The sequence below is a fragment of the Pithys albifrons genome, chromosome 1, assembly GCF_047495875.1.
Source record: "Pithys albifrons albifrons isolate INPA30051 chromosome 1, PitAlb_v1, whole genome shotgun sequence".
NCBI classification, from domain to species: Eukaryota; Metazoa; Chordata; class Aves; order Passeriformes; family Thamnophilidae; genus Pithys; species Pithys albifrons.
In genome coordinates, this window is record NC_092458.1 from 94,111,219 (window position 1) to 94,128,090 (window position 16,872).

The 16,872-nt window shown below is 47.8% G+C and overlaps 1 protein-coding gene, 1 long non-coding RNA gene and 3 other non-coding genes across 5 annotated transcripts in view; 4 read left to right on the forward strand and 1 right to left on the reverse strand.

Annotated features, from left to right (window-relative positions):
- LOC139674554 (uncharacterized) overlaps window positions 1-6,282 on the forward strand; it is a 9,424-nt gene extending 3,142 nt beyond the window's left edge. Inside the window, exons 2-4 of the long non-coding RNA XR_011698319.1 lie at window positions 2,030-2,169; window positions 3,134-3,359; window positions 4,946-6,282. This is a non-coding gene — a long non-coding RNA (uncharacterized lncRNA). The remainder of the gene's footprint in view (window positions 1-2,029; window positions 2,170-3,133; window positions 3,360-4,945) is intronic.
- On the forward strand, window positions 2,494-2,565 carry TRNAD-GUC (transfer RNA aspartic acid (anticodon GUC)). The gene has a single exon. It is a non-coding gene; the product is annotated as a tRNA-Asp (tRNA).
- Window positions 2,991-3,064, forward strand: TRNAI-AAU (transfer RNA isoleucine (anticodon AAU)). Its single transcript has one exon. It is a non-coding gene; the product is annotated as a tRNA-Ile (tRNA).
- On the forward strand, window positions 3,343-3,414 carry TRNAD-GUC (transfer RNA aspartic acid (anticodon GUC)). Its single transcript has one exon. It is a non-coding gene; the product is annotated as a tRNA-Asp (tRNA).
- Window positions 3,506-12,749, reverse strand: CPOX (coproporphyrinogen oxidase). Its single transcript, XM_071561024.1, has 7 exons — window positions 12,274-12,749; window positions 12,054-12,197; window positions 11,254-11,364; window positions 10,171-10,312; window positions 7,869-8,087; window positions 6,023-6,127; window positions 3,506-4,395 (listed from the first exon to the last, which is right to left on the reverse strand). Exons 1-7 carry the CDS (start codon window positions 12,671-12,673, stop codon window positions 4,308-4,310), a joined length of 1,209 nt encoding a protein of 402 aa, XP_071417125.1. The 5' UTR covers window positions 12,674-12,749; the 3' UTR covers window positions 3,506-4,307.
- Window positions 12,750-16,872: the final 4,123 nt, after the last annotated feature.

The following is a 16,872-nucleotide window of genomic DNA, read 5'->3' on the forward strand; positions in this document are numbered from 1 at the left end:
GATGTTCTTCAGGGTTCTTTCAGGCTACCTTATTCAGACCAGCAACTTTCAGGGTGTTCTGAAGAAACTGCTGCAAGCTCATATAAAGCAGCTGGCTGGGAAGAGTGGGGGAGGCAGGCAGGACCACGACTTACAGCAGGAGCTACAGAATTTACATATACATCAAATCATTGCACATGGTCATTAAAGTCTTCCACAGACAAATGCAGTGGCAAGACCAAGACACTTAATTTAGTACTGTAATTTCTTTAGAAACAGAACAAATAATACCCAAATACTTGGCTTTTCTTCTCATGTCCCGATAAGTGAGGATGAGCACAGATGGAGCAAAAGCTTCACAGTGTGATCAAACTCAGCAAAAAGCCATGTCCATGATGTGCAGGATTGCTGGAGAACACTGTGTTTCACTGCAGTTGCATTGCATCTTCTGGCTCCTGGTACATGAAGACACAAACGCTCACTCTCTTCTGAGTGATCTCCTGCTCTGGAGAAGGTCTTTGTGCTGGTTTAAAGGTAAACTGTCAGGAGAAATGAACCCAGCTCAAAAGAGATTATAAATCAGAGTTACAATTTAATAAAAATACTACAATAAATGCAATGAGACAAAGAGCAATTGGTTTTAACACACAAAACCCAGAAGTATAACCCAGAACCCTGGGGCACAAACAGAATGGTGTTTGTTGGCCCCTGTGCTAAACCCAATGTGGTTCCTCTGAGTCCAAAGTAAAAGGAAAGGAGAAAACCTGTTGGTGCAGATGACAGTTACAGTCTGGTCGATGGTAGTGGTCGCAGTCCTGTCGAGGTTCTGGTGCTCCTTTTGATCTGACAAGTGGTACCAGAAGTCCCCAAACCCCAAGATTATAAATGCTCAGGTCAGATGACAATGCCCAGTACCTCTCCCAGGGCCAGGAGTTTCACAGTGGGTGATTATGAGGCATGGGATATTCCTGGAATCCTTGATGGCCCATTAGCAGGGATGGCCCCTCAGGCTGGGTGTGAAAGTGCTGATGCCTCCTGGGAGGGGAGTTATCACACCCAAGTCATTGGTGTGAAGACCCTGTCTCACAGGGTTCTGTAACACCCAGCCTGTAGCCTGAGGGGTCAGGTGTGCCCTGGGCAGCTGCTGCAAATGATCCATTGTTAAATGTTCATTAGAAATGATCTACAGGGTGTAGAATACACAGTTTGGGGTACACTGACAGTAATAAGCTGGTCCCGGCTGCTCTAAGATAGTCTTATCCCAGTGGTTCTGAAATTAGTTTACAGTGAGATGAGGTCTACTCACAACAGCAGAAAACATAACGTAGGCCTTACAGCTTCTCTGACTAGTGTTTTTGTTACAACATTTCTTGATTTCAAAGTTCAAACAAAATCTGTTAGAAGTGTGTTTTTGAGAGAGTGTGAGAGATTTAAACAGGCACTCTTCATCTGGCCTCTGGAGTGGTTGTATTGCTTCAGTTCTGTTTCTTCCTTTTAATCAGCTTCCTGAGAACTGTGGTCTCTGATGGAGGAAAACCTGGAGTCTTGGAGTCCCACAGTATTAGTTACTCAGCAGTGCTGCTGGGGGACCACTGCCTAGTGAATTCAGAGCATATCAGGGTTGCTTTTTTAGGTATATGACTTCCTGCAGTTTCTTCCAGGTCTGTAGCTAATCAAATTATTATTTTCTGTGGATTGCCCACAGTTTTTTATGTCCTATGTGTCACTAGTAAATTATGCTTTTCCAATTTAGAAGTCTTAATTTTGTAGGTTTCTGTTTCTTTTGTATTCATGCATGTCTGGGTTTTTCTGCTCTTTTTCCAGTCACATGTCTCCTGTCCTATTCTTTCCTAACTCACACTGGATCTATGACTATCTCTTCATACCATGTATTTGTGTTGTTCTAGTAGCAGCTTTTTGTCAGAGGGGGTGGGAATATCTGTGTTAAATGTTGCCTGGTTGAGGCAGCTCTTGCATTGTCATGATATGTTTACATGTTTTCTCTCTTTTTTGTTTCTACTATGTTTTTTATTAATGTATTTAATTATAGGTTGTGTTAGTGGCAAATGAAACAGCAAAGGAGAAGATATCTGAGGAGCTCAGCTTAGCACTGTACTGACAGTGTGTGAAGGAAAGAACTTGGAACTTGATGAAGTCCTCTTCCTCTACAACTTTTTCACTGACTCAGAGGTATTTGATTCCTAAGTATTTTCTGCTTTTATAAAATTAATGCCTTGATTTTACAAGTGATCCAATTGACTTACCACCTGGGGAAGGGTTCACTTTCCTCTGAGAACGGTTGGTTTCGCCGCAGTGGAAAACCGGGCTCACCAGAGGTTTACGAAATGAGCCTGTCCTTCCTTCGTGCAGCGTTTTGCTTGTGAACGGCTATTGCAGTTTCAGGGGAACGCCGTGGGGGGCGGGCGGGGTTCCCTCAGGTGCAGGGCTGGGGGCGGGTGATGTCCCGAAAGCGGCTCTTGGGGCTCTATGGGAGGGAACGGTGGGGTGTCGTACTCCTCGTTAGTATAGTGGTGAGTATCCCCGCCTGTCACGCGGGAGACCGGGGTTCGATTCCCCGACGGGGAGATGACAGTGCCTTTTCTTATCTCAGGGACACCTCCTGCTTCACCCTCCCCCACGGGGGTCCCCCGCCCACGAAGGAGGGAAGCGAGTGTTTTCGGTGGGGCTTTCCCCTCGCCGGGAGGTTCCTGTCGAGGGGGTTAGTGGAGCTTTTCCCAGCCGCTCCGTGCCGCCGGTAATCCCCACCTGCGGACTGGAGGGAGGGAGAGGGTAGAGAAAACCGAAAGTTCTCAATTTTTTAGCAATGCTTGTCGCCTCGGTTAGTGCCCCTGCTACTCTGCCACGGCTCCCTGGGACGACCCGCCTACGCGGAGTTTAACGAGAGCGGTCGATCTCCGGGATGCCGCAGATGAGCTGTCGGGAGCGGCTTCCCCGCGCTGTGTCCGTGGGGATCTCTCAGCTGGGCGCACCCTAATAGGAAAAATCGCAGTGGCCGGTTAGCTCAGTTGGTTAGAGCGTGGTGCTAATAACGCCAAGGTCGCGGGTTCGATCCCCGTACGGGCCATCTGTTTTTTCTCCCTTGCGGGTGAGAAAGTTGCCGCTTTATCAGACTATAACTTTTATTTTTTTTTAGTGGCGGAAGGGTAACACGGAAGTGAACGCGGTGCCCCCCAGCGGAAAGGTTGACTTCGGCGCTCAGGCGGGGTCAGCGACCGTGAGCCGACCCGGGACCGCTCCCCACCGCGGTCAGGCGCAGGGACAGCCGTGACTTGCAGCCCAAGAGCCCACGACAGGTGACTTGGCACCACGTGGCGGCGCAAAGCGGCCCGACAGCCATCCCGTTCCTCGTTAGTATAGTGGTTAGTATCCCCGCCTGTCACGCGGGAGACCGGGGTTCGATTCCCCGACGGGGAGGTGGAACAAATTTTTTTTTTTTCTCGGGCAGGGGAATGGGACCGGCACCCCACTCGCTTTTCGCCACACAGACCTCAGCGACCCTTGTGCCGACAGGGCAGAGAACAATTAGTTCGGGGCTGGGGAGAGCGGGAAGTGTTATTTGGTGACCCTCGGGGCAACATGAGAGTGGCTGCTTGCTCCATCCCCGACCACCCTAGAAACGGAGCTAACCCGAGGGAGGGGTGTTATCCTCTTGTCATGCCAGCTGGGATGCTAAACGCTTATAGATTTTTCTCATCAAATAGACAGGCATCTTTCCCCTCTCCTCAGGTAACACTGGGACCCCAACCCCGATTCTCCCAGACACTGGTCAGCCTAGTCAATGCTACCATGGCATATCTTACATTTCCCCTTCTCTAAAATCAATATGGACAGCATCAAAATACACCTTTACCACAACTTCCCCAAAACAGAATTTAAGGTTTAAAATCATAACCAATATTCCCTTTATTCTTTACAAAAACGCTTTTAAGCATCCAGACATTTTCTAAGGGTAAGCAGTGCTACTTAGGCACAGATAATGCTTTCATTTCACTGGGAGAACACTTTACAGTAGCTTGCCATTTTGCAGTCAAACACGTGAGCTGAGAAAGTCCCAAAGCATGCACAGTAGCCAGCCCTGTCAGGCCCTCGCCACTCCCTCACAACGCAACAGCAACAGGGGGTGACAACATTAGCCCATCAATCTAAAAGAATTGACTTTACATAATTGTAACAAGCCTACTGCATAATTAAGGCACCAGGCAAGAGTATAGATAGACACATTGAAACGCTATGCAACAGCAATTTGCAGGCGTTCCTGTTCTCTCAAGTGGCTCAGTGTCAGCAATCCATCTTGTTCACGATCTGTGTCAGTGCACCCAGTCTTTGGGATTTCGCAGAACCTCCAGAATTTCTGCTTCTTTGGAGCTCTCTGACGGGGTGTGCATGTATTCCCACCTGCAGGGAGAGGGGAAACACTCAGACTGCCCAACTGGCTGCTACCTCTCCTGCAGTGTTTGGAATTAAGTTTCCTTTTGTGGGGATGCAAACTGCATACACAACTGATACTCAGCTCAGGAGACAGATATGGCTCCAAATCAAAAGTTAAAAGTTAAAAACAAGTAACAACACCAGGGTACACAGGAGAAGTGTTGGCTTCATCTTTTTACCAACTTGTGAAAAAGCTGGAAGGAAAAAGGAAAGAGCACCACCCCCTTGCCCCAAAATGCATGCAGGTTGATATGCAAAAATCTTTTAGCAGTCTCTTGTGACACACTAATATTACAAGGAAGATGAGTAGAACAGGAACCCACAGAATTTTGACAGTGAGGATACAAGACCTAGCTTTTCCAGAATCTGGACTGGAAGCCCTAGAAGTCCTTGCTGAATCTTGGTTTTAAAAACACAGGTGGCTGATGAAAGATCACTTTTTTATTGAAAAGAGGCCTGACAGAGAAAGCATCAGCACTCAGAGAGGTGGGTACACCCCTTTTCCATTTTTCCCCAGGAAGGACCCATTCATGCTGGGAAGCAAGCTATTTACACTGATGAGAAGAAGCAAAACCACATCATCTCAGAAATTAAATCAGAAGACAGCAGCATGCTACACCACCAGGTCAGGGACTCATACCGTGTTGGTAGGGGGATGAAGGTATATGGTGAGAACAGGACTGCCTTCATGGTGAAGGGGTAAGCAGGCAAAGGTCAGTTTTCCTAGCAGAGGGAGGTCACTAGAGAACTTTATGGAATTCATGATAGGGTCTGTGCTACTCTGTGTTACCTAAAAGCAACCTGAAAATGGGGGTAACCAGTAAATGACTGAATTTGCTGATACTGCAAGAGTAAGCAAGACACGTTAAAACAAAAATAACCAGTTGAAAACAGTTAGTATTGAGCTAAGCAACTGAGCAACAACACAGCAGATGAAATTCACTGTTGATTGATGTGAAGTGATGGACACAGAAAAAGTTGCACACAGATTGAGTTAAATTTTATTGCCCAGAAAAGATCATGGTATTGTAATAGTTCTATAAAAAAGACAGCTTAATGCTTAGCAGCAGTCAAAACCAGCAAACAGAATATCAGGCCAATGAAAAAAACCAAAAGCCTGTAAACTAAGAACTGTTATGGAAAAATGGAATAGCAAGAAAATCATGCTAGTCAGTGAAAAGTCAAATGAAGTCATCAGGTACAAGTAGAAAACAAAAAGGCACTTTTTCATACAACACACAGTTCAACTGTGAAGCTCCTTGTCACACATTTGTCACAACTGCCAGAAGCTCACACGATTTTGAAGAGCTACTGAACAAGACTCCATGGAACAAGAAAAGAAACAACTATCAAGAGGTACTAAGGACAAAACCCATCCCTTCTTTTGTCAGAAGATATCTAGGTTACACACTACTGGCAATTAGGTGAGTGTAGGAGACCAGAGAGCACCTCCATGTATTTGGCCAGTTCTTTTATCAGGAGGGAACCAGCCACTGTCAAGTGGCTGGACCCCAGGACAGACCTTTGATGTAATCCTATGAAGTATTTTAGTAAGAACAGTGCCTACTGCAACTCCACACAGCTACACCCTTACCTTGCAGTCAGTGGGAGAGACATAAGAATGCTTTCAATTCTTGATCCTGGTGTCAGGAGGCCAAACTTTGTACCTCTGTCATAAACCAAGTTGAACTCTACATACCTATGGGGAGTGAAGAGGTGCAACAGAAATAAAAAAGTTCATTGGCAGAAGTTGGTTGTGCCTTCAACTAGCAGACAGCAAACAAAACCAGCCTGTCTTTCTGCTTTGCTGGGTGTCACAATGAACTGGTTTGGGGTGAACTGTTCTTTAGCATCCTCTGTGCAGGAATGCAGGTCTCACCTTGCCCCTCCACAAAGCATAGGGAGCAGTGACCTTGGCTAACAGAATGGAGCAAACTGTTCAAAGGAGAGCATTCTGCAGGCTGCTGTACTGCACAATACCTCTCCCAGGCCTCAACCCTGCTGGCAAACTCAACACCATCTTTACCTTGGTTATTCTCTTTTGTGTGGTGGTGCCAGACATAAAGAGGGGCCTTAAAGGAACCTGAAAGTGACCAGAGAAAAGATTCTAATGTGCAGTCCTCCGTGCTTAAGGACGCATAAGCAGCAAGGGCAGAACAATGTCTTCTGTTTCTTGGGGAGATCTGGAAAGCAGCAGAAGTCAAACAGCTTCAGAGTGCTGTGTGGGAGTTCTAAGTGCCAAAATAATACCATTTTCTGCCCCCAGCACAGGAACAGAGTAGTGACAATTCATCAGGGGTTATCTTAATAGCCAGTACAGAGGTATTAGTACTTAACAGATATACAGGAAGGGGAGAATTCTTACCTATCTGCAAAAAGGGGAAGCTTTACCTAGCCAAATAACTGGCACAAACACAGGGAAATAAGTGGGCCTCAAGAGCTGGTTCTGACTGAAGCTTAAAGAAGCTGTTCCCTCTTATCAACTTAGTAGGTTTGTTAAATCCCATTCACTGACTTTATCCTGGAAGCTCCGTGTTCCCAGGAACTGTTGCACCAAATTAAGGGCACTTGCTTATCTGACTAAAGGCTGCAGGCCAGTGATGTAAACTTGAATGCTTATACTCTTCCAGTCTCACAGATTTCTCTGCAGAAGAGGCAGAAACTGAAGACCTTAGTTCTGCACGAAACATGTGTATTCTTATTTCTCCACGTGCTTACACAATCAGTCACAGGACACAGAACAGAGTAAAACTGTATCGACCAGTGTACCTTAAGCTTTTGCAACATTAACAGCTGGTCACAATAACAAGCGTCCTCCAAAGTCTTCTAAGTCACAGCAACTTTGGACCATGCCAGAATAAAAACCCCAACCCTCTCTATCTTTATTCCTTTACAGGAATCCTCATTTCAGTACCAAAATCAGATGGGATAAATATGTATGTGAGAAGCTGAAAGTACTTGAGCACAGTTATTTCCTGACTTCCTGGGGGTCTGTTTCATTACTGAATAAGAAGCACAATTCCCTCACACTTAGGGTCCTCATGTGACAGGATAGTCCTACATCCTATATCACTTGGCTGCAGGAGAGGGCAGGATTCAGGACACCAAGCACTCTCATACATCTTTGACTGTTGCACAGCAGCAGTTTCCCTGGATTTTTGAAGGAGCTGGAGAAAAACTGTGGCATTTTGTTTGTGTTGCTTGCACTGCAACACGAGAAAGTGGGAAATACAGGTAACAGTGTGCTACTACCTCCTTTGCATCTTCTTTGACAATTTAGCGTTGGATTTCAAAATCAGTTCTGTGCACAAAAACGTTGAAATTCTCTGGTGAGCTTTTTTAGCCACACTACAACAGGACATAAACCTTTAACCAGCTCAGTTTTTTTCTCACCAGCATAATCCACCTCCTGTGTATTCTTTAGCTCCTTCAGTACTCACCGTCCTCTCCGAAGCTGCTGCCATAGCTTTTCCTCTGGTGTGAAGGAGTCATTGCGGTGCTTTTTCACAATGGGAATGTAACAAGGCACCACAGCTTTGGCACAACTCTTCACAAATTGGAATACTTCCTCCTTGGAGGGAGAGTCCACGTCGTCAAAGAATATGCCTCCAATTCCTCTTCGCTCACCACGGTGCTTGATATAGAAATAGTCATCGCACCTAGAAAAAGCATCAGGTGATTATTAATATGGTCCACAGTATTCCAAGAAATGAACAAAACTTCAAACAGCTATGTGGCACAGGACTAGCACTGACCAAAAGTCAGTTCCTGCAGTGCTGGGTGTCCCACTGTTTGACTAGAGAGCCAGGCCAGTGCCCTCTGGAAAGCACTCCTGTGTCCCTTACAATAAAGCTCTGATTAAACTGTCTCTGCAAAGCTACACATCACCATACAGTAAGACTCAAACACCATGGCAGATACTTCCTTGTGGAGTGATCTAATCCATATCCTCTACCTTCTCAGAACAAGGACACCTGATTGCAAAACTTCACCCTAAGAGCTCTTGCTAGATTTCGTTCCCAGCATTATATGTAGACCCCAAAGTATTTGTACAGCTTTCAGATTAATTCAGATTTGGAAGAGAATTTCTTTATTGTTTTTGCCATTCTAGGAAAAGAATTGATTGTATTCGACAAAACTGAAAGAATCTAAAGCCCCAAGACCAGATAAGAAAGCAACTGTCATGGCAGCCTTCCTTGGAAAAATGCTTTGTAACAGTTAAAACTTGTAGGATTGAGTCATTGTAGCAGTGGCTGTTCATGGCTCATGTTCCAGTTTATAAATGCATAAGGGCAGTTGATTCTACAACAGGAAGGCAATTAATCTCTTTTGTATTTACCAGGAGTTGTGCAATTACTGTACATTAACTGATTCACTGTATCCACACCCTATCTTGCTTATAGTTGCTTGCTTGGGCAGTGATGCCCCTCAAGTCTTCACATGGAAAAGGAATGGAAGGAAAATATAAAGCAGAAACCATCAACATCAAGAACACCTTGCCGTCCCTTAAGGACTAGTTTTCCATATATGTACCCATCCACAATCATTCTCAAGCAATATATATGGCATAGCCATAGCAGGACAGACATGGAGATGTAACCTATTTTTCTGTTCACTAGGATAATTAGCTTTTTATTTTATGGCAGCAGGAAGAGTTAAGAAAAAAAGCTGAGTCAGAAATGCAAAAAGAGAACAAGCCTGACAAAGTCTAAAACCCAGATCAGGAAGACAATGTGGTGAATGTAACAATAGGTTTTATCTTTGAGAAAAGTAGGACAAGGTCTTTGACCCTCAGCAGCTAGCACTGCTAGAATACTTAGGCTGCAAACAACCTGACCATTAGGGCAGATACTCTGAACTACCATGCAAAAACTCCTCAGAGAACAAGAGTGTAATCTCAAGGTTCTAAGATGTATCTCTACTAAGTGGTTGCCACCCAAACTATAACACCCACTTTATCTCCTGTCCTCAGACAAGACCTAGTGGCTTACAAAAGGGTATCCCCTCCTTCCCAGTACCACAGCTTGTGGTAGATAGGATTATCAGACACAGAGCAGCAAGTCCTGCTGACTAGTGAAGGATCCTATCACTTGCATCTCTCACCTCAAGAAGAACATTCAAAGTTTGCGTCTTAGCAAATACGCTGTTGAACTCTCAGTGAATGTGTCACTGGGGAAGAAAGTATAAGCTTCATCAAAATTATGAAGCTTCTGCATTTTAAGCACAAGCTCCTTTACTCACCCACTTAAAAAAAAAGGCAACCAAAAAAGGCCATGATGATCAGACTGAAGGCAGAAAAATTGGAATGGGATTTTCAGAACTACAGCACTGGCCCAAGAGCTCATGCTGAATCGTGCACGTTTACCATGAGTCCACTGCAAGCAAAATTTGTGCAAGTCCATGGGGAAAAAGTCTTGCGCTAATTTAAGACCAGATGTTAAAAGGAATTTTTAAGTTGCCCAGTGAAGTCTGTGGCTTACAAAATCTTGCAGGGTTTGCCTATTTTTGATTTGGGCTATAGACTTATGATCCTAGTTGTCAGTCCCCTAATTTGAAAAACTCAGGCTTCTCTAAATAAGAGATTTCTTTACATTTTGGCCCATTACACTCCTGATGATTTTCATTAGGGTTTGCTGATACTTTTCAAAAGGCAGAAGACCCTACAGTTCCCCAGAGTACACTTCTCTGGTAACATCCAGTGCTGCCTTCTGCTTGCCCCCAAGGGCATCTCTCCCCGCATACCATTTCTTGTACTTGGGATACAGCTTCAGGTCGTGCTTGTCACAGGCCTCTTTCAGAGTCTTGTGAAAATGAATGGCATCCTCTTCATTCAGGTAAGTTGGAGTGAGGTCAGTCCCACCACCAAACCACCACTGCTTGGTTCCTACAGAGAAGCAAGCAGCAACACATTCCTTTTAAACTTCTAAACAGCAATATGTGCAAATGGTTTACCAAAAATTAACAACTACTTTTACAGTACAAAACAAAATCATTATACTGGGATGTTCATAAACCTCAGTCATGAAAAACTTGAGTTCAAGGTAGTGTGATGATCAGTGACTTCAAGAAAACATGAAAGAAATTTCGAAGCAGTGAAATTCAGTATTTGGACCATGGACCCTGCCTACAGGATATCAGTTTCACAAGATGGGCTGGCAACTCCTGTTCAAGAATGTGGAAACATTTTATTGCACGCCAAAGAAAGAGAACATCCAAGGAAGTAACTGGCTAGAAATTTCTATAATGCTGTGGCAAAACAACTGAAAGAAAACTCTCTTTGAGCTTCTGACAGTACATACACTGTCTCAAGGCACAGATGGCCTCTCAGTGTTTGACCACCTAGCCAAGAGTCCCATTTCTGGCAGCACCAAATTGCAGCAAGTTGGGGAAATGAGGCACAATGCAGATAGCCAGCAGTGCTTCTGACAGTATGTCCCTCCAGCTGCTGAGACAAAGCTACATCATGACGATAATACTTATCAGCTCTTCACAGAACTTTCTTCTACTAAATTCTCGGATTGATCCTTTGAATGCGTTTTACATATATTTAAAACCTCCTACAGTTTTAACTTAGATTTGAACACCGTGGTATACTCTACAAGAAACAAACCCCTTTTACTTTACCAGATGCACTCCTGACACTCATTTTACAAACGCACAAAGGCCAGAGATCAGGAGATCCAAAGCTAAACAACAGATTCTTGGAACAGCTGGGAACAAACCTGGACCATTTCTTAACTTCTTACCCTACCTAGCCATGCATTCACACTTCCTTCACGTGGAGCAATACATTTCACTCATGCTTCACTGAATTAAAATTCTTACCATCTGCTTCTTCGATTTCGAAGTATCTGTAGTTGAAGTGCATGGTTGGAACGTGAGGGTTCTTTGGATGGATAACAGAGCTCACACCCATGGCACAAAAAGGCAGCTTTCCTAGATAAAAAGATGCACCAAGAAAGCCCGTCAGTTTATCAAGAAACTTCAATTACAATAATTTAAGGAACATCACTATTTTTCCTTAGGTTCCAGGACAGGATGATTTCTCATGCTGGGTGTGGTAGTTTATTAAGGGGCAATTCACTTCTCACCCACACTGTTCTGTGCACCTAACGAAACACCTTTTTTGATACTTGCCCTAAACTGCGTCAACGTTAGAAAACACATTACATGAAGACCATTTAAAACATAAGGCACTGCTAAGGCTTTCCACCACTCCCAGTGCTCACAACTGCCCTTTGCTACAAAAATGTGGGTTGAATCTCCTTTAGCCTTCAGGTGGTGTTGGTTCTCTCCCTCCACCTCTTTGGTATATCACTCCTGCGCTGTTTCACTGCTGAGCTACAGCGTTATTATTAAGGAATCACCCGTGCCTACAGTACATCCTTAAAGCAGCACGACAGAGGGAAAAGCACTCTGATACCTGACTTTTTAGGGATACAGAAGTACACCTGTCGGACTTACTGGTTAGAAATCACCAGGATACAAATGAAATCCTTTGAGTTTGGATCAGCCTGGCCCTCCTCTGGTTCTGCTCCAAGGCCAAAATCCTTTCCGTCCCGCACAGGAATACTGGGGTGAAGGTGTCCCGGTTCCCCACCCCACCTCCCGGCCGGACACCTTACCGTCCTTGGCCTTCAGAGACTTCCCCCTGCTCCGCATCTGCCGCGCTGCCTCCTCGGACAGGAGCCCGGACACGACGGACACGTTCACCCCCGCCTTCTCGAACACCTCTCCATCCTGCAGCACGCAGCTGATGCCGCCTCCGCCTGCCAGCGCCAGGGGCAGGGTCAGCGTGGGATGACCGAGCCCAGGCCGCCGCCGCCCCCCGCGCCTCCCCCGTACCTTCCTTCCTCTCCCAGGTGTCCACAGAGAAGGAGGCGCCGGGGTCCAGCGCGGCCAGGGCGCGGCACACCTCGGCCTGCGTCTCCATGATGAGCAGCTCCATGCGGCTCCGCAGCTCCCGCCGCCGCCGCCGCAGCTCCCGCATCCCGCTCACCGGCGGCGCCATGAACCGCTGTCGCAGCTCCCCGTCCTCCTCGTCCTCCCGGGACGCGGCCAGCGCCGTCTGCCGCCGCCACAGCCCCAGCCCCAGCGCCAGCCCGAGCCCGCCCAGCGTCCCCGCGGCCGCCAGCGCGGCCCTGCGCGGCCCCGGGCCCGTGGGAGCGGATCCGAGCGCCCGGACATGTACCCGGGCACAGGCCAGGCCGGCCGGGCCGCGAAATAGCCGCGCTGCCGCCGCCATGGCCGCACCGGCGCCGCTCTGCCCGCGGGGAGGGCCGGGCCGGGCCCGGGTACGGCCGGGGCGGGCCGGGGCGGGGCGGGGCGGGCCGGGGCCGGGGCCGGGCCCGGGCGGGGCGGGGCGGGGAGGGGCGGGCCGGGCCCGGGCCCGGGCGGGGAGGGGCGGGGCGGGGCGGGGCGGGGCGGGACGGGCCTGGGCAGGGAGGGGCGGGGCAGGGAGGGGCGGGGCGGGGCGGGGAGGGGCGGGGCGGAGCGAGGCGGGGCGGAGCGGAGCGGCGAGGGAGCGGAGAGGAAGAGGAGAGGCAATTGAGGGTGTGTGGGGTGCGGATAGACCTCTGAGACCATTGAGTCCAACCTGTGGCCCGACGGCACCGTGTCAGCGAGACCATGGCACTGAGTGCCGTGTCGAGTCTTGCCTTAAAAACCTCCAGGGACGGTGACTCCACCACCTCCCTGGGCAGCCCATTCCAATGCCCAATCACCCTTTCTGTGAAGAAATTCTTTATAATGTCCAACCAAAACCTTCCCTGGCACACCTTAGGACTATATCCTCTTGTCCTGTCACTGGTTGCTGGGAGAAGGGACCGACCCCCACCTGGCTACGACCTCCTTTCAAGGGAGTTGCAGAGAGTCATGAGGTCTCCTTGAGCCTCCTCTAGGCTGAACAATCCCAGCTCCCTCAGCCGCTCCTCATAAAACTTGTATTCCAGTCCCTTCACCGGCTTCGTTGGCCTTCAAGGGACCTTCTCCAGCACCTCAACATTCTTCCTGAACTGAGGGGCCCAGAGCTGGACACAGTATTCGAGGAGCAGCATCGTCAATGCTGATACGGGGGAAGAATCCTTTCCCCAGCCGTGCTGGCCATGCTGTTTCTGATATGGGCCACGGTGCCATGGCCTGCTTGGCCACCCAGGCACACTGCTGACTCGCCCTGCCTGTGCAGGGAAGATGCCCGTGCTGGGTGCCGTGGGGCAGTGTGAGTGTTCATGCCCATCCCGACTGGTGCCCAGCAGGAGAGGCAGTGGCTCAGGGAGCACTTGGGTACCTCAGCCTGCCCGTGCTGGGTGCCATGGGGCAGTGTGAGTGCCTGTGCCCACCCCAGGCGGGTGTGTGGCAGCAGAGGCAGTGGCGCAGGGAGTGCTCAGGTACTGCAGCCTGCCCATGCTGGGCACCATAGGGCAGTGTGAGTGCCCCATACCCATCCCGGCTGGCGCCCAGCAGGAGAGGCAGCGGTGCAGGGAGCGCTCGGGCACCACAGCCTGCCCAGAGCACCTTTGGGAGCACAGGCTCTGCTGTTCTTGTGATGGTGAAACCTTTCTGCTTACTGCTTTTACATAACTTGCTACCATCAATGGAGCCATTTGGAACTCTACAGTCACTGTGTGAGTAAAGCCTGTATAGGATCAGGCATGGCTGGAACAGGGGTAAAGCTGTATTTTATTGTGCTGTCTTGTGAACTGTGGGGAATTGCTCTCCTGTGTATGGCATTGCTGGTTTTGTACTCACAGTAATGAGGTTTTAGAACCTGACTAGTCTGTGGGACCACTAGTTGAGTGCAATGGGAATATTTCAGAGGGCCCATCTCAGAGGGCCCACGCTTCTTCGTTCTTTCTGAAGTTGAAGCACATCTTTCATAACAAAATGGCTGAACTAGATATATGTGTGCATTCACAGGGCTTTGATCTCATTGCAATCATGGATGTGGTGGGATAGCTCATATGACTGGAACGTTGTCATGAAGGGCTGCACACTGTTTAGGGGAGACAGAACAGGCAGGTGCAGTGATGGAGTTGCCCTCTATGTGAGGCAACAATGGAATGTATGGAGCTCTGGCTTTTGGTGGACAACCAGCAGGTTGAGAGTTTATGGGTTAGGATAAAAGGGCAGACTAGTAATGGTGATGTTGTTGTGGGTGTTTGCTACAGGCCTCATGGTCAGGAGAAGGAAGCTTGAAGCAGCCTTACAGTCACAGGCCCTGGTTCTGGTAGGGGACTTTTAACTACCCTGACATCTGCTGGAGAAGCAACAGGCAACAAAGTCGATTAAGGGACTCTCTAACAAGGAAAGGCTGAGGAGGCTGGGTATGTTCAGCCTTGAGAAGTGACGGCTGAGAGGGGAACTCATCAATGTGTATATCTAAAGAAAGGGTTCCAAGAGGATGGAGCCAGGCTCTTCTCAGTGGGGCCAAGCAATAGGACAGGAGGCAGAAACTGATGCATGGGAAGTTCCACCTGAACATGAGGAAGAGCTTCTTTACTGTGGTGCCTGCACATTGGGACAGATTGCCCAAGGAGGTTGTGGAGTCTCTCTCACTGAAGATATTCAAGAACTGCCTGGACACAATCCTGTGCCGCATGCTCTGGGCTCATGTGCTTGAGCAGGGAGGTTGGACCAGATGACCCACTGTGGTCCCTTCCAACCTGACCCATTCTGTAATTCTGTAACAATAAGAATTGAGAATAATAAAGAAAAGGGCTATGTAGAGGCAGATGTTGAAAGGTTTGGCATTTTGCATAATGCCAAAAAGGGCCAGCCCTGCCAGGTTTGCACTCTGATAGGGGACTATTCTTTGGACACAGTGAGCTGGTATTTCAGGACTGATTTGCACCTGTATTACCCAAGAGTAGATCAGTTTCAGGGGTGTCTCTGTGGAAGGAGACTAATCCCTACTAGGGATCAGGGCCTCGTTATCCACTTCTTTTCATTGTAGGGTAATCTGGGGGGAGTGTCTGTCTGTATCAAGCGATAAGGCGGGCTTGAAAGCTTAGTCAGTTTTCTGTTTTCTGATCTGATTCTGCTCTTCAGCAGCAGAGGATGCTGTGAAGCTGCTGAAGCTCTGCGTGGGGGCATGGAAGATCTCTGAGCTGTGCTCTCTTCTGCCAGCATCTGGACGACAGAGTCCCTGATGAGCCAGGAAACCCGACCCACGTGAGGCAGGAGTGTGGTGTTGTTATTTGCAGAAGAGATTTGTGGCTGAGGGAGAAGGGCACTACAATCTTAGGGGCTTTGGCTGCTCTAAGCAGATCTTTCTACCATTCTTTATCCATGGCTGGCTGTGATAGCTCAGTTTCCTCTTGAATTGCATCTACTGAATTTATCTAAACGTTTTCAAGATAAACAGTGTGCATTGTGCTCTTCTTGTGCTACTTACTATTGTAAAGCTCTGCTCTTTGGGTCTCTTAGATGCTATTAAAATGGAAAAAAATAAACAAATGCTGAGGCAAAGGCACGTAAAACACATTCATGCTGATTTAATGTGTTGGTAGATTTTTTTTCTGTATTAGGCTGAATGCAAATTTTGATAGATAACATCTGGTAATTCAGCTGGATGGGACCTCTGGAGGTCTCTAGTCGAGCCCCAGGAGTTCACCGTTCCCAGGCTGGATGAGGTTGCGCAAGGCCTTCCTTGTCCAGCTGCATTCAGAAAACCTCTTTCCTAGTTTTTCCTGGGCCCCTGCCCTCAACATTCCACCACCTCCACCAGGAAGAATGTTTTTTTCATATCTGGTGACAATTTGCTTTGCTGCAACCACATGATCAGGTCAGAGTCTTGCTCTTGCTGCTGAATCTTAGAAGCACAACTGCTTTACAGACTAGGCTTTCTCTGGCTGGATGCTGACACCTGGTCAGGCTGCACTCACTGGTAGAGGTGAGGAGGAGTGACAGAGTGTAAAACACTCCTACTGTTTCTGTGCTGGATCCTTTCACATTAGCTCCTTGTGAGGATCTCCTCTGTAACAGCAGGGTAAGACTGAAACTTCAGCCAAATGTCACATACTTTGCAGCAGTGGAGAAGGTGCAATCAGCAGACAGAGCATAAAAAATGGCACCTTGCACAGGAGATATTTTTTGTAGGCCTGTTTATATGTCTGCTGGCAGGTAAAAAATAGCCTTGTAGAGAGTAGTTCAAGGTAAATTTTTCAATATTTGAACTGAATGTAGTGCTTCACCACATTATTTCTGCTTACTTCTCATCACAGTACTGAGAACAGGAGCATGTACTGGTGTGTGTGAGATGCTCAGCACTGATATGAGGCAAGAAAATCCCAGCTTGCATTTTGATCTGCATTTACAATGCATGGGGTTGGTATGAAGGGTGGGCCTTTCTGTGGATATACTAAAGGAAGAGGAAAAAGGCACTCAGACACAGAAAGGAAAACCTGGAATTAGTTCTTGCACTTACTTGAGTAAGAATTGAATCTG

Bases quoted from the DNA above. Each gene is read 5' to 3' on its own strand.
- CPOX (XM_071561024.1), bottom strand. From the start codon at position 12,673: ATGGCGGCGGCAGCGCGGCTATTTCGCGGCCCGGCCGGCCTGGCCTGT. The intron at 10,313-11,253 runs GTAAGAATTTTA...GCTTCTCTGTAG, and splicing joins CGAAATCGAAGAAGCAGATG to GAACCAAGCAGTGGTGGTTT. The intron at 8,088-10,170 runs GTATGCGGGGAG...TGCTTTTTCTAG, and splicing joins TATCCCAAGTACAAGAAATG to GTGCGATGACTATTTCTATA.